General features: G+C 45.9%; 1 protein-coding gene across 4 annotated transcripts in view; it reads left to right on the top strand.

Annotated features, from left to right (window-relative positions):
• Nucleotides 1-14,654, top strand: part of mtTFB2 (mitochondrial transcription factor B2) — a 74,505-nt gene extending 59,851 nt beyond the window's left edge. For all 4 annotated transcript variants that reach the window (XM_084580479.1, XM_084580477.1, XM_084580476.1 and 1 more), the window contains 3 exons: nucleotides 1,602-1,646; nucleotides 2,685-2,824; nucleotides 11,518-14,654. In XM_084580479.1, coding sequence (XP_084436605.1) covers nucleotides 1,602-1,646; nucleotides 2,685-2,824; nucleotides 11,518-11,701 — 369 coding nt within the window. In that variant the 3' untranslated portion in view covers nucleotides 11,702-14,654. The remainder of the gene's footprint in view (nucleotides 1-1,601; nucleotides 1,647-2,684; nucleotides 2,825-11,517) is intronic.
• Nucleotides 14,655-14,729: the final 75 nt, after the last annotated feature.

Here is a 14,729-nt window from a genome sequence, read left to right as displayed (position 1 = left end):
TCATGCTATTTCTTTTAGATGCATACATACCTGTAGTATCTGTGTTTTTGCCGCTCGGAGCATATGATGCACTTGACGCTCTTGCAAGACGCACAGTATTTTTTTTTTTTACCTTAAAGGCTCGCCTTCGTGCACGCCAAAGCATTCGGATTTTGTTCCTTTGGTGTACGCAATCAGATGCACTTCGTTGGGAAGCTATCGTCGTCTTCGTCCAACCGTTTGCAACGGCAAGGAAACCGCACGGCACAAATGAGTCTCCTGGAGGGTTCATGCTCGTTCACTTGCAGAGTGGATCGCTCTGGACGAAGAACAGGGTTGGTTCCTGACCGAGATGCGCATCCGATATGTAGGAGATGCACATGTGTCACCAAGTCGTTGATTCCGCAAAAATCGCGGCGGAGGCAGAAAGGTTGTGGATCCTTTACTAGAATGACTATTCGCTGTGCACTGAGAACCTTTTCACCACTGCGACCACATCCGTTCTGACTCCTGAGGGCAGAAACCGGCTACAGCGCTGAGTCATCCATTGCCAGAAGAATGCCGCGCGTTTCCTGTAGGTGTACATTCCGGCCGGGGCAATGCCCTTTTCAGGCATGTGTATAAGTGCCTCTCTGCCGAGCTTCGTAGATGAAATCCTATAGCTGCACGATTGTAGATGACGCGAGGAGGAAGCGACGCCCATTGCACCATGCCGGCGCCGCGGTGACCGCATTGTGCTCGGTAACTCAAGACACCCCGCGCAAATGCGCCGCTCGAAGTCACAGGAGACGATTCCACCTAGCTCTGCAGCATAAACAAACGCCTGGCTGCTTTGCCCTTTGAGATCCCTCTCTCTATCTCTCTTCTCTCTGCCTCCGCGCTCTCCTGTCTGCCGAAAACCTGCACGCTGAGAGCGTCTCATTCTGTCACGTCGAACACGGCCCGCGCTACACGCTCTTACAATACGAAGATAGTATATGCGTGCGTTATGAGTGGATTGTGAAAACGCTGTACATTCCCCCTTACTGCGTGAATATGATATACTTCAATCACTGTCACTACTTTCTGCCCCGAGGCCGAAAAAGGGGGGAAGCTTTCGCTTTCTACCTGCGTTGGCGTGGCCTTTTCGTATGGTGCGCTTTCGCGTCGTCTGCTACACTGCCGTCCAATGTGTTTCCCGCCCGCTCCCGCATGATGGCGCCACATCCTCCCGCAAAAGGCGGATTGCACTTTAGACCAGAAGTGGGAGGTCCTGCATATAAGTCCCACACCTCAACAAAAATATGGTGTCTGCATGAAAATCGACTCTCCCAATTTCCAAAAGCCATTTTTTAAGAAAGTCAACACAGGTTCAGTGGGTGCTGATTTAATGTGCTTTTTCTGGTTCTTTTTTTCTCTTTAAAGGCCTTGTGAGTCAGAAGAATACAATGGAATGCAGTTCAAGTTTGCATAATCTGAAAAAAAGAGTTGAAAGAGTGGGAAGTGGGATGGTCATACCTGTCACAGTTTCTTTCATTGCTGTGAGCATTGTATGAAACTTTGTATCTTCTTCTTTCAATATCTAAACACCTGTGCATAGATTTCATTTAACTAACTATTGTTCAATAACCACTATCATGCAGGTTTCCCGTGAACTGTTTTTGCCACCCCGTGGAGTGAAACAGCAGGTGAGAATGCAGCTTCTTATCTTGCAAGCCGTTTTTAGTTTAAAGCAGTGACCTGTGCACAGTGAAAGTTGATCTACTTGTAAAAGCAAGTTTGCATTATTTTTAAACGAGTCACATAGGAAGGATCTACTACAGTGTACTACTGTTGCAGTGCAAATGACTGCATAGATCTGGTAGTGGTATGTTTCCCTGCCTCAAAAAAGTAGGATAGCAACAGTACACCTAGAAAAACAGTACATGCCTTCTCATTGCATGGTTGAAATGGTATTATGACAATTTTGGCTGCTTTCTTTTCTTTTTCTCATCACAGTGTGAATGCTCTGCTGACAAGGAACTAGCAGTGCCTATTGCTTACTGCATCAGAGTGCAATGGTCTGTCAAATCTGCTGTGATTCCAGTGAAAATATAAAGTGGAGCATTAGAAAATTGTAGATCACCAGCTGACAACTGGATTTCTTTAGCGAGCTTTAAATTGTAGGAAACATACCCACAGGTACTATTGCTAAAACGTCAATACACCAACTGCAAAATTAAGCCATGCACATTGTCATGCTGCCATTCCGAGCACAAACGGATCTTCTGAGGGTGCACTGTTCATGCCACATTGTCACCACCTAACAGTCAGCCGAGGGCAGCGGCAAAGAGAAAAAAAAAAAGAAACGCCACTTTTTCAGTCTTTGGCGCCGAAACATGTGCCATTACATTTTAGGCACTTTTTTCTTTTCATTGTTGAGAGCATCCCCATCGCAATGATGAGGTGGAAAGTGCCACTAAAATTGTCTGTCCCCTTTGATGTATTGATCTTTTCCTTTGTCACGCACCAGTTCTCAGATTCCGAACATTTTATATGTTGCTGCTTCCCACTGTCTAACGTGATGGCTAACTGCCTGGCTACGCTGTTGTCAAGGCAACCATTGCAGGAGTAAAAGATCAGCCTGAGGTGGTAATTTGGAGGAGGTCACATGCAAAACTTTACGCTAGTGGCCCATTCATTAGTAAAAGTTTGCATGCTCTCTTCATGGATACCATCTCTTGCAGGCGCCACTGCAGTTGGTGCGGCTGATGCCCCGGCGCGACCTCTTTGAACTGGTGGACAGTGTTGACCGGCTGTTCGAGCTGGTGTTCTTCGTGCGCCAGAACATGGTGCGCCGCACCGCCTATGTGTTGCCCTGCCTCGAGTGAGTCTGGGCATTTACAGCGAGAGCTCAGGCGTAATCACCCATTCACCAGTGAGGATGGAATGTCGAAGGGCGAGGGGCCTTGCAGTGCCAGCATGCACCAGCTCTCTTTTGCAGGCGTAAGGTTAGGGGAGTTCGCGGAAAGGGGGGGTAGTGGGGAGGGTTGTGTTACTTTGATCTAGTTGAAGTAGTGTTTGCAAATGTCGTGCAGAACCTCTGAAAGCAATTTGGCAAGAGAACCTACTGTGGGGCTGTCTGTTGGCAGCAGCCGCGTTAGGCCTCTTTCTCGCATCCACCCTCCTCCTCACCAGCATGGCGGTGGTGGCACTGAAAAGCACACCCTGACTGGAGGGGCACGGTGTTGAAACAGAAAGTGGACAGCAGCAAACCAGTATCGACGGAGCCTTGCTGCTCCCATGTGATTCTACATCAGGGCTCTTTTTTTTCACCCGCCAAAAAGAAAAGAAACGGAAGTGATGGTAGTTGTGGTGGCAGCTGACTCCACAGCAGAGTGGAAGTCTCTTGCGTGTCTTAGTTAAAAAATAATTGGCGCTGTCTCGCGGGTTCTAGCAGCAGTTTTTGTACAGCCCTAGTCTGCGGCAAAAAACCCTGTGTACCATGCTAAAACAAATAAATATGAATACAGAAAGCCAGTATTAAAAATGCACAGCATGCATAGTCCACAGTATTCTTGGCACCCGGCAAAATCGGGAAAAATCTAGGAAGAAGTTGAACTCTGATTAGTAAAAATGAGTTCTGCCATACATTGCGATATTGGTTTTAGTACAGGTATTCATGAGTAACTAGCAATGAACTTAAAAAACATTTCGTTAATATGGTCTATAGTAGAGGCAGTGCGGGTTCAAAGGCTGTAGCAACCTTTGAAGCAGAGTTTCGTGGCAGCTTTCATAAGGGCCTTTTGCCTTTTGTCACTCTAGAGTGGCAAAAGGTTGATTGCGGCCTTTTCAAAATTTTTTGCCTTTAATGTGCTTTTCAGTATTGCCTTCCTTAGAACTCCTTCCCTTTATGGTGTTTTATGGGTGCTCCTTTCCAAGTCTGTTTGCTTTTTTTCTCCTGTTTAGTTTGTTTTTCTTGCTCCTTTCCTTACCTTCCCTACTGCCTCTTCTGCTCATCTTTCTATCCTTTTCCCAATTAAATGGTTATTGTTTTGACTTTCCCACATTCCTTGCTTAGAGCCTAGTAACAAGTATTCTGTCTTAGCCGTCATTGCTATCCCGAACTTATTCTCCTTAGTGCATCCTAAATCCACATCTACTTAGCTGGGTCTTATACGAAGCCTGTGGGCCACATATTCCGGATGTTTTCAGTTTGTGAGGTTAGTACCTGTTTTTCGTTCAGAGCAGTTTAGGTTTGTGAGAGAAACTGCTGGCTGAATTGCTTGCAACAAGGTACCATTTGTGTAGCTAGCTTTCTTTGAGCCTTGAAAAAAAATGTCAGGTTAAATTTCAGATCTGCTACTTCAGCACCTAGCTAAAGAAATCCGCATTATCTTATATTCTGCATTGAGGTGGGAGGTTTTGTGGCTTCTAGCAGGAATTTGGAATGCATTTTTATTTTTATCTCTGGTTTAGCGACTCTACAGAATTCTACATTTCACTGGAAACTGTCTGTACAACAAACGAATATGAATATAGCACGCTAGTCTTTGCTGGAAGTTGCTGTAGCCTGTATACTGCAAAATGAAATGAAACTGGCTTCTGCTGTCAGTTTCTTGGTGGCGTTTGCTTTTCAGGGCAGTAGGGTGGTGTGAAACTCATGCGAAAAAAAAAAGCAATGTCTTCTTAGCAGTCAGAAGGTTAATAATTAATAAATCTTGTGGTAAAAACCTGCATGTCGGATGGAGAGCTCTTGAGAACACAAAGCCATGCAGAACAGCTAGCGTTCAAGTGCGCGGACACCAAATTTGGGTTGCATTTTTCTTTCTGTTAATGATGCATAAGGCATTACTGTACATCAATTGCTACAGTTGCACCTCTTTATATTAAAATCACTGGGCCAGCAAAAATCTTTGCTATACAGTCGAACCCGGATATATCGAATTTTGGTTATATCGAAATCACGGAATATCCCCTTGAAAATCCCATGTAAATGTATAGGAAAGCCGCGTCATATATCGAACTCAATTTCACCGGTCGCCCGATATATCGAACTCTGCACCACGCACTGGAAAGCGTGCCTTTCCCAAAGACGATCACATCACCCTCTGCCGTTTGCCGTGCGACGTTTTCAAGCCACGTGCGGAAGTAATGAGAGGGGACAGTTGGGCTAGGGTAGCGCCGCGCCAATTCCCTAAAGGCGCATGCATTTGCGGTTATCGTTTCCCGCGCGCCAGCATGTAACGTTTGCAAGCCATGTGCGTGAATGAACCAGAGAGAACCGGTGAGAACAAGAGGGGAAAAACGCGACAGAGCAAAGCGCAAGGGTGTGCCCATTCTTTTGCCGAGCTATCTCTCCTTCCTCTTTCCCGGCCTTCGTTCGCAGTAGCACGCGCTACGCATGCGCCAAGCCAGCTCAGCCCATTTTCATACTGAACGTCGGACGCTTAATTTCTCCAGCGTGTGTTGCGAACCCTCTGCGCGCGGCGGTTGACATGGCTATGGCGCCTGATCTATATTTTTATTTTTTTTTTTTTGCGAGAGTCGTCTATTTTTATCGTGCTTTACGCGCGGCGTAGCGTATGATATGGCGTTGCGAAGCGGCATTTTCGCGGGAGTCGTTTATTCTTGCATGTATGAATCAACGAAAGCACACTGTCAGCTGCAATCATGACACCGGCTTTTAGCATTTATCGCTTCAAACAGCATTTGCAGCTACTCTATCACGCTTTCCAATGATTTTGTGGCAGTGGACTCGGCCCGCCCTAAGCGTGGCGTGATAAATCAAACCAGGCTTGTGCAATCAAGCCATCACTCCCCGCCGCCGCAGGAGCTATCAAAAGATACACACCGCGACGTTATCGCTGCGCAGCATCTTGGCACGCTGCCAAGAAATGAGCTGTGGATGAGACGACCGAAACAGAGTGTGGCATGCAAGCTAAAACGCTGATGATTTCTGCCGCGGTGACACAGAAGCTTTGTTTTGAGCTGCCGCGGTGGCTCGAACTTCAGAGGGACGCAGTTCCAACAAGTTGGAAATTTTTTGCTCTGTCGCTGCCGCTCGTCCCTGAGGTCGCTTAATCGCTTGCATGTGAGCGAGCTGGCCTGAACGCTTTTTTTGTTTTTCAAAATTCTCGAGTGCAAAAGTGGAGGGTGGGTTCATTGTGCGAGTGAGTTGATTACGCGACAAATACGGTATCGTTTTTCCGCATCGTAAGTGGCGTCTCAAGCTGATTTCTATATATCGAATTACCGATATATCGAACTATTTCGCGATCCCTTTCGAGTTCGATATATCCGGGTTCGACTGTATCACGGTCCATATCACGGTCCTTACTATATCAGTTGCTAGTGATGACATGGTCCTGAAGATGCTGTCTGCTAACTAAATGGCTACTTACTTAACACATTGTTACTTTATGAAAAAAAAAAAACGCTCTAAAATATCTTTTATTTTTGTTTTATGTCTCTTTGGGCCATTTCCTTTTTTTCAGTTGTAAGATTTTTTTTTTGTTTACATCTTGTGGAAGTACAGTCGAACCCGGATAATTTGAATTTTGGCTATATAGAATTCATGAAATATCGCCTTGAAAATCCCATGTAAAAGTATAGGAAAACTGCTTCGTTTGTCATACTCAATTTTACTGGTCGTTCAATATAATCGAACTGCACACCATGCACTGGAAGGTGTGCCATCCCCAAAGACGATCGCATCACCCCCGTTCGTTTGCCGCCACGGATTGAATGAGAGGGAACAGTTCGACGACGGCTGGTATAGGGCAGCGCCGCTCCCTTTCTCCAAAGGCGCGTGCATCTGCGGTGATCGTTTGCAGTGTGTCAGTACATGATGTTTGCAAGCCATGTGTGTGACTGCCAGTATTGAGCAGACGCAGCCAACGCAGTTGTGGTGTTCAGGAGAGGAAAAGTAATGCAATAGAGCGAAGCGCAAGGTGTGCCATTCTTCTGCCGAGCTTTCTCTCTCCTTCCCCTCTTCCCGGTCTTTGTTCGCAGCAGCACGCACTGTGCATGCTCTGACAAGCCAGCTCAGCCCGAGGCAGACAGAACGTGAGACATTTTCTTCAGTGTGTGCTGTGAACCCTCTGTGTTTAGTGGCTGACGTGCAATGCGCATCTCGTGTCATCACGCTGAACATGCGTAAGCTATGGCGGCTGCGGACGTTAGGAAGTGGCAGACTTTTTTTTTTTTGCGATCATGACACCGGCTTTCAGCATTGTTCGCTTCAAACCGCATTTGCAGCTATCACGCTTTCCAATTATTTTGTGGCAGTATACTATGTCTGCCCCAAGTGCAGTGGGATAAATTGAACCAGGATTGTGCAATCAAGCTATGACGGGCACTCTGCCAAGTTCGCTCCCTGCTACCGCAGTAGCTATCAAGAGTTTTATCAAAGGTATCAAAATGTTTTATCCAAAGTATAGTTGAAACGTAAACACGCCGTGACGTTATCGCTGTGCTGCATCTTGGCACGCTGCCAATAAATGAGCTGTGGATGCGACGGCTGAGGCCCATTTCACATGATGCGACTTTTTGCCCTGCGACACTGCGATTTTCCTCGGTCTAACCGCAGAGCGAGCATCACTCCAGCCGCGGAGGAGTTTCCAACAGGTTGGAATTCAGTCGCAGCGTTGGCGCGGTTGTTCTGCGACTGGTCAATAAGGAGCTGAGGAGCGTCGCAACGTCATGTGATGTATAGTGATGTGCAACGGGCTGGCACGCCCAGACCCAGTATCGATGGAGAGTGCGCACCCCCATGAGACACCCCTATCCCCTTCAAGTTCGATACATGCGGGTTCAATTGTTTACCTCTTTAACATTAATGCAATGTGGATGCGAATACAATTGAGTTTGATTTTGTGTGAAAACCAAAGCATTGCATTAACACAGCATCTTCTTCACTGTTTCAGTCTTTTAAGAGACAATATATGAGAAATGCGCATGACAGTCAAGCACTACAAAACCGCACAGGCTGCACTCATCAAGCGCTAACCGCATGAGGCAACAATTTGCTGCGACATGCCGCGCGACGCCGTCGCACGATGGGCTGAGGGCCGCCAAAGCATTGCCGCTCGTCGCTGTCGTTCAGTTTCTGGATTTTTAGAAAACTTGGCGTGTCGCCCGGAAGTGACTCGCGAGGCAGCCAATCGTAGAAGGCTTTGGGGTGCTCAACTTCTGCTCTGGCTCTTTTTTTTTTTTTTTTGCTTTTGCGTGTGAAGTTTGTTTTCCTAGTCCGGTTTGGGTGAAGAACCTGGTGCCTTCACGCGCACACATCGTCTGATCCGTGTATATATGAGAACATCAAGACAGTTCAGTAAAAGCTTGGAAAGGTAGTAAAAAAAAAAGGCTAGTGTGGCTAGATATTGTTAATTTTCGAAAGGAGCAGGAGAAAGTCGCTGCTTGCAATGCAAGTTGACATTGCAGTGTAGTAGCGCACCGCTTGGCTGTGACCCTTTAAACTGCGATGCATTGCAGGAAATTTCATCACTTTTATCGTACTTCGTGCTGTTTAGTGTTAGAAACGGGATATAACGTAATTTCACTCTCCTTGACTGAATGACGAAGCGGCGGCGACAGAGCAAAGCTGAAAACGCGCCTCTGTTGCTCCGTGCGGTATGCACCAGCGACAACGACAGGCGTTGGCGGTGGCGTCGCGCGACGGATTGCAAGGGCAGTCGCCTCATGCGGTTACCGCTTCAATTCTCGCCACCGCTGTCTCATTCTTCATGCTGCAGAGTGATGTGAATGTGTGGTCGTTTCTTTCCTTCTCTTTTTCTCACTGCAGTTTTACTCTATTTTACTTTTTATATGGACAGTACCGTATTCTTTCCATGTTTGTAGCCAGGCTTTCATTTTTTTCCCCCTTACGTGCTGCATGCTTTCCCTCATGGCTTCTAGGCTTGTGTAACATCGGCTTCTCTTTAATGCTGGTAAGCCTGGTGGTAAAGCCCTTTAAAAACAAAGTGGTGTTATTATTTTTTTGTCACAACGAAAAATTTGCCATGCGATCCTGGGTAGCACCTGTGCGGTAGCGTCATTAGTCATCACCGCAGCCAGACGCATTTTATTATAGCCGATTTTTACCAAAGATGGCTTTACTATAAAGGGGGAAAATGTACAGTTATCTATGGAATCTGAACTGGGACTTGAGTTTCACTTTACTATATCCGAGTTTACTATAGGGGTGTTGTATTGTATGTGGTTTCCACCTACAAGTGCTCAAAAATTTTAGCTTCTTATAGGTTTCGGTTTCAACAGCCGAGTGGTGGCTATATGACGTTAAGTGGAGTCTAGGTCACTTGAAAGATGGAAAAACTACACAGTTGAGCCTCGTTATAACGAGCACATGTGTAGCAAATTATTGGATAAAACGAAGGAGAGTCATAGTTTGATGAGTCTGTGCTTTATTTCTGTGAGAGTTTTATCTGTGTAATGAAAAAAAAAGATTAAAATTTCATGCTCGGTCGGCTATAATGAAGTAGTTTTTTTTTAATTCACATGGCTAAAAATTCATAAAGGAGCCAGAAAAAGAAAAATAACTTCAAGAAACGCACTTGCTTAAATCTCCCACCGCAGAAGGTGTTTGAACCACCCGCATAGTCACGAGCTGCACCATCTTGGGGCACAGGGGTAAAATTAAAGACTAGCACTAACAGCTGACAGGCATGGGACCTGCACATCATCGAACCATCACTTCATCGTTCTGCGTGCCCCGTCCCTGGCATCACTAAGACCTGCACTCCCCGATTCTGTTGACTCCATTGCGCAAAGTGGCAGTGCAGAAGCGTAAAGCAATTTCGCTTGTGACAAAAATAAAGACGTTTAGGACAGGTGAGACCAAGTGCAGGAAATGGATTCGTTGTTGGAATTCGTTATTGTACCAAACATGACAACATCCTTGAATGCGAAGTAAAAGATTGAATTGCTAATCGAAGACTTGTACTCCAATGGAACCGTGAAGAACGAAAAAAGTTGGGCAAAGTAGAGTTCTGGGCTAGTTGGTAATACATGATAAGTGGGAGGCTTAGTGCGGAACAGACAAGGACAAGAGAGGAACACAGGACTAGCGCTATAGCGCTCGTCCTGTGTGCCTCTCTTGTCCTTGTCTGTTCCGCGCTAAGCCTCCCACTTATCATGAAAAAAGTTGGCTGTGGTTTAGCTCTAATTAACCCAAGTTAAACTGTAAAAGCAATGACGGAAGCTTCTTTTGCCTGCTACATTATTCTCTTATCACACCCTATAAATGTAAGGTTCTACATTATTGGGGACACTTAAGCTCATCCTTTAAGTGTATGACGCGAGACCCTCAGCTACCAGCCCACATACAAAGTCACACTTCAACCAAGCCGTATAGACGTGCCTGTGTATCGTAGTGGTAACGAGAATGCAAATGGTTCTGGCAGGCTGATTCTGATATTGCCCTTCCATATGAAGGGAGTGACCCGAGTTGGCAGCTCCTGCCTGTGGCATAGGGGTAAGGTAAATTCAAATATCATGACAGGCTGATCTTCTTATGAGGAGACCATAGCTACGCCTCTTCACGATGTAGCTGCGGCCACCTGAGGTCCCGCTTTGGCTGTCGGAGTATTGCTTTCGCAATAATAGGAAGCATGTTAGCTATGTCACCATGACATGTGGCGCTTCCCAATATTAGGTTGAGGACTTTGTCACTGCTGGTAATAACTTGGTTATGGCCCTGTGGCGCCCCAACTGAGTGACTAAGAAATCGTCAGTCAGCTGATTCTGGCAGATGATGCTACTAATGTCAGTGACAGAGAACTGGACAGAGAAGATTGAGCATTCAGCGGTACAGAGGTTGCCCATATAGCCAAGATTGTTCAGTTTTTTTAAATAAATCTATTTATGCTTGAGGACATTATCTCTGCTTGGATGTTTATTATTGCTTTCCACATGGGAAGCGAGATTTATGATTACACCAAGCTTTAAATTAAAAAATTGTTAATTTTCACACCTTTACATATTAGAGCTCATTTTGTTTGTTTTTATTAGCAAACTTGTTTGCTGGAATTTGTGCACATACACATGACACGAATCTTGGATATAACAAATTTTTGTGCCCAAAACGAGTGTTATAACGAAGTTTGTATTAATTGCCTCTTCTTCGCTTGCTGTGACATCTGTTTTCGAGGCAGGCTGTCTTTAGCATTGCGGTAAATTAAAATTATGAAAAAATGATTATATCGCGGTTTTCGCATCCCTCATGTGACCTATACTCTTAACCATTGCTCAGCTCTTAAGATGAAAAGGGATTAGAAAAGAAATTTGATAATAAATTTTTTAGAGGTCTCAGGCTAATAGCTCATTGTAATTCATGCACAGTAATACATTGTGCATCATTAAAAAGCATAAAATATGCAACTGAAATTTACGTGTCTATAGTCCTTTAATTGGAGAAATTTGAGAGGTCCTTGTCATGCAGTAGGCACTGCATGGCTGACGGTGGTAGTATTATTGTACAGTTTTGCTGCTCAGTGGAATGCACACTGCGGCCTAGTCTCTGGTTGGTTCAGCATCACCAATGTGTTGTGTTGCCCTGCGCAGGAAGTGGATCCCAGGCTGCGGTCCACGGCTGCTGCGCGCAGGTGCCACACGAGTCTTCGAGCGAATGGGCGACCTGTGTCCCGAACGCATGCTAGATCTCTTCCGGCTCTTCTCTGCGCTGCCGGAGTACCCGCAGTCGGCATTTATTTCCGCTGCTGCGGCAGCCAGGGAGATCCACCCCTGATTTGGGTTCCTGGAAGCTGTGCTCACAGACTGGTTGAACTGCACTACTCTTCCCTAGCTGTAGACCTCCGAAGGAGGCTCCTGAACAGAAAAAGGTAGACAAGTCTTGTGTGGGTGCTGTGCACCCATCACCCTGTGGTGGAGCTGCTGGTCGGAGCCACCATGAGTGTAGCCACCCTTACAACGAACCTTCATTGACAGGATGCCACTTAATATGTTTTTTGGCACAATACAATCTCTTTTTTCATTCGCCCTGTAGAGGATGTGAATTTTTGCATGGCAAATACAGTCATCTTTTCAAGTCGACTGGGATAATGCAGGGATGAAAATATATGGATAACGTCCATAGTTTTGAATTTTCCTCAAAGAGACAGTGAAAAAGTGCTACCAAGGGGTGATAGTAGCCGTAGTAAAGGTAACATTCTTGGTCACTGTTTCAGTACTATTTGCTTGCGTAAATCCAACTGCTGTCATTGAGAACTCTTACTCTTACTTTTCTAATTCTCTTGGCAGTTTCCTCAGGTTCGCAGCTGCAGCCCACGGCACTGACCTTGAAAACCTGCCAGGATATTGCTAGCGGACAACATGCTTGTGTGTTTATATTTTGATGTGTTTATTTTTAACGTGATAGCGTTAGAAGCCCCGTTCATTGAAAATGCGGTGTCGGCGGCCGTCCGCCGGCGTTGGTGATGTGAGCGAAAAATCATGAGCATGGTGCTAGCCAACGCTCACACGCTTAAAGAAAAAGGTTAAGTGATCCCCTAATTCTTTGGCTTAACTCTGTGGGTGAAATGGGCCAAGCACCAAGCTTTAGCCCATTTTTGCAGTTTTGTAGTGGGTACGTAACTGTGACTTCCCTATGAATTCCAGAAAAGCTTTCTTTTATACCTTAAGAAAAAGTCTGGGGATAAATTACAGGTTATTCAAAGTGCTGTAAAAAAGTAAGTTCTATGGGAAGTATTTTTTACTTGTGACCATTCAGGGCCTGTTGTGGATAATATAATGTTTTCATAATATGTTTTAATTATAGATTGCCATGAGAATCGTATCATCAATATTCCACTGCTGGCTTTTTATGTATGCTGCATAAGGAAGTAATTAACTTTGCTGTAGACTGCTTTGAAACATGAAGTGCACCTGGCACAGCATCCACTGTAGGTACAAAAAAGCATGCAAAATTTCTGCATCACTGAGTAAAAATTTTGATATTCATTTAAAGAAGTACACAGACACCTTATGTTTTATTAAGTGTTTCACTCCTCGTAATGATGTGTGAGACATTAGTATAGACACCATCGGCCTGCCAGACACCTCTACCGGTGGCACTTCTTTCAGGCAATGTCCTATTTGACGTCCCAAGTGAGGAGGCTCTGCTCTGTAGCAGACGATTTCCACGACCACTTCAACAAGAACGTGCGAACCATTTAACTCCACCGAAAGTATTCTGGCAGGGTTTCGCTTGGTAGTTTCGCATTGGCAGACTGGCACAGAGTTTGGCAAAGTGTTAAATGTCCTTACGTGGTTTGGGTTTTGGGGAAACGAAGGCACAGTATCTGCCTGACTCCTTGGTGGACACCACCTGCACTTACAATGGGCATCATACAACTGGGGGCACATACATCATTGATTGAAATCCCTATCACAAACTAATCTTCAGCTTGACTAGCAGGTGGATGCTGAACAAAGCAAAATAGTTTATGACACCTTTCTGAACTCACACAAGGAATGGTGGTATCATTTGGTACAAAATCACGGGATATTCTGAAGCGAAAGGTTCAGTACTTTAGGTAAAGCAGCCGTGCAAGCCTCAATTTTACCTTCAAGAAGGAAGAGGACGAACTTTCTATTTGGTTCAGGTATGCAAAGAAAAATGTGTTACGGTGCTTACCTATAAACCTACACAAAGTCAGCCAGGGACTTTTGCCATAGATTCAGGGGCACACAAGAAAATGTAATATACCATGCCTTTCCTTCCCTGTAAACCAACACACTGTCAGCATGGGCTAGCCAATAACCTTCAAGGAGCCACTGGACAAAGTGTGGTTATAAATATACTGTGCCTTCCTTTTCCCAATGCATCTAAACCCTTGAGGTGTAACCTTGGGAAAAAAAATGGCCGTGGCTTAGCTCAGCAATACCTAGCGAGAAGTTCCCCTTGCTGAGCTAGTGGTCTTGTATGTTTAGCAATGAGAGTGAGTTCCTCTTCTGTTGTTTACTGAACTCTTCCATAGGGCATCTTGGCGGCTATGCTTCGGTCTATTACGCTCGGAAAGAGTCACCATTCGGGAGTCTCCGGCCTTCTTACCCTCATTCTCTCTTTGCTGTTGTTGGGTTGTTGTGGCTGTAGGAAGGAAAAGAAAATGCACGGGCCTGCTACTGGCTCTGTAGCTGAGCCACCTCCGCTGCCTTGTGCGGACAGAGAAGAGAAAGTAGAGAAGAAAAATAAGAGGGAGAGAAAGACACGCGCTGCAGGTCCACCACCCAAGCACTCCCCTGATGGGGCTGGGACAGGTAAGTCACCGCCGCTTGCGGCGGTGACTAGCCTGCCACCGACCTTTTATCTGTTGTAGGCCATCATTGCACCTGCCACCGCTTTGGTGGTGGCCGACGGTTGTTGTGGGTTCTTGCTGCACGCGTCCTTCTCTTCCTCTTCCTTTTCTTTATTTTCGTTTCTGTCTGCACGAGGCAGCGGAGGTGGCTCAGCTACAGAGCCAGTAGCAGGCCCGTGCATTTTTTCCTTCTTCCTACAGCCACAACAACAACCACCGAAGCAGTGGCGGGTGCAATGACGGCCTACAACAGATGAAATTCGGTGGCTGGCTAGCCCCCACCGCAAGCGGCGTTGACCTACCATCCCAGCCCCGTAGGGCCAGGAACTGCCACCCTTCACCACCTCCCGGCCAAAAATGCACGGGCCTGCTACTAGCTCTGTAGCTGAGCCACCTCCACCTGATCGAATTTCGACCACCTGGGGATCTCTAACGTGCTGACATTCGCCTCCATCAAAAAATTAGCTGTGGCTTAGCTCT

Source organism: Amblyomma maculatum, chromosome 10 (genome assembly GCF_055883805.1).
Source record: "Amblyomma maculatum isolate TAMU_Amacu chromosome 10, ASM5588380v1, whole genome shotgun sequence".
Taxonomy (NCBI): Eukaryota; Metazoa; Arthropoda; class Arachnida; order Ixodida; family Ixodidae; genus Amblyomma; species Amblyomma maculatum.
The sequence above is the reverse complement of the archived record's forward strand: the minus strand, read 5'-3'. Positions and strand labels throughout refer to the sequence as shown.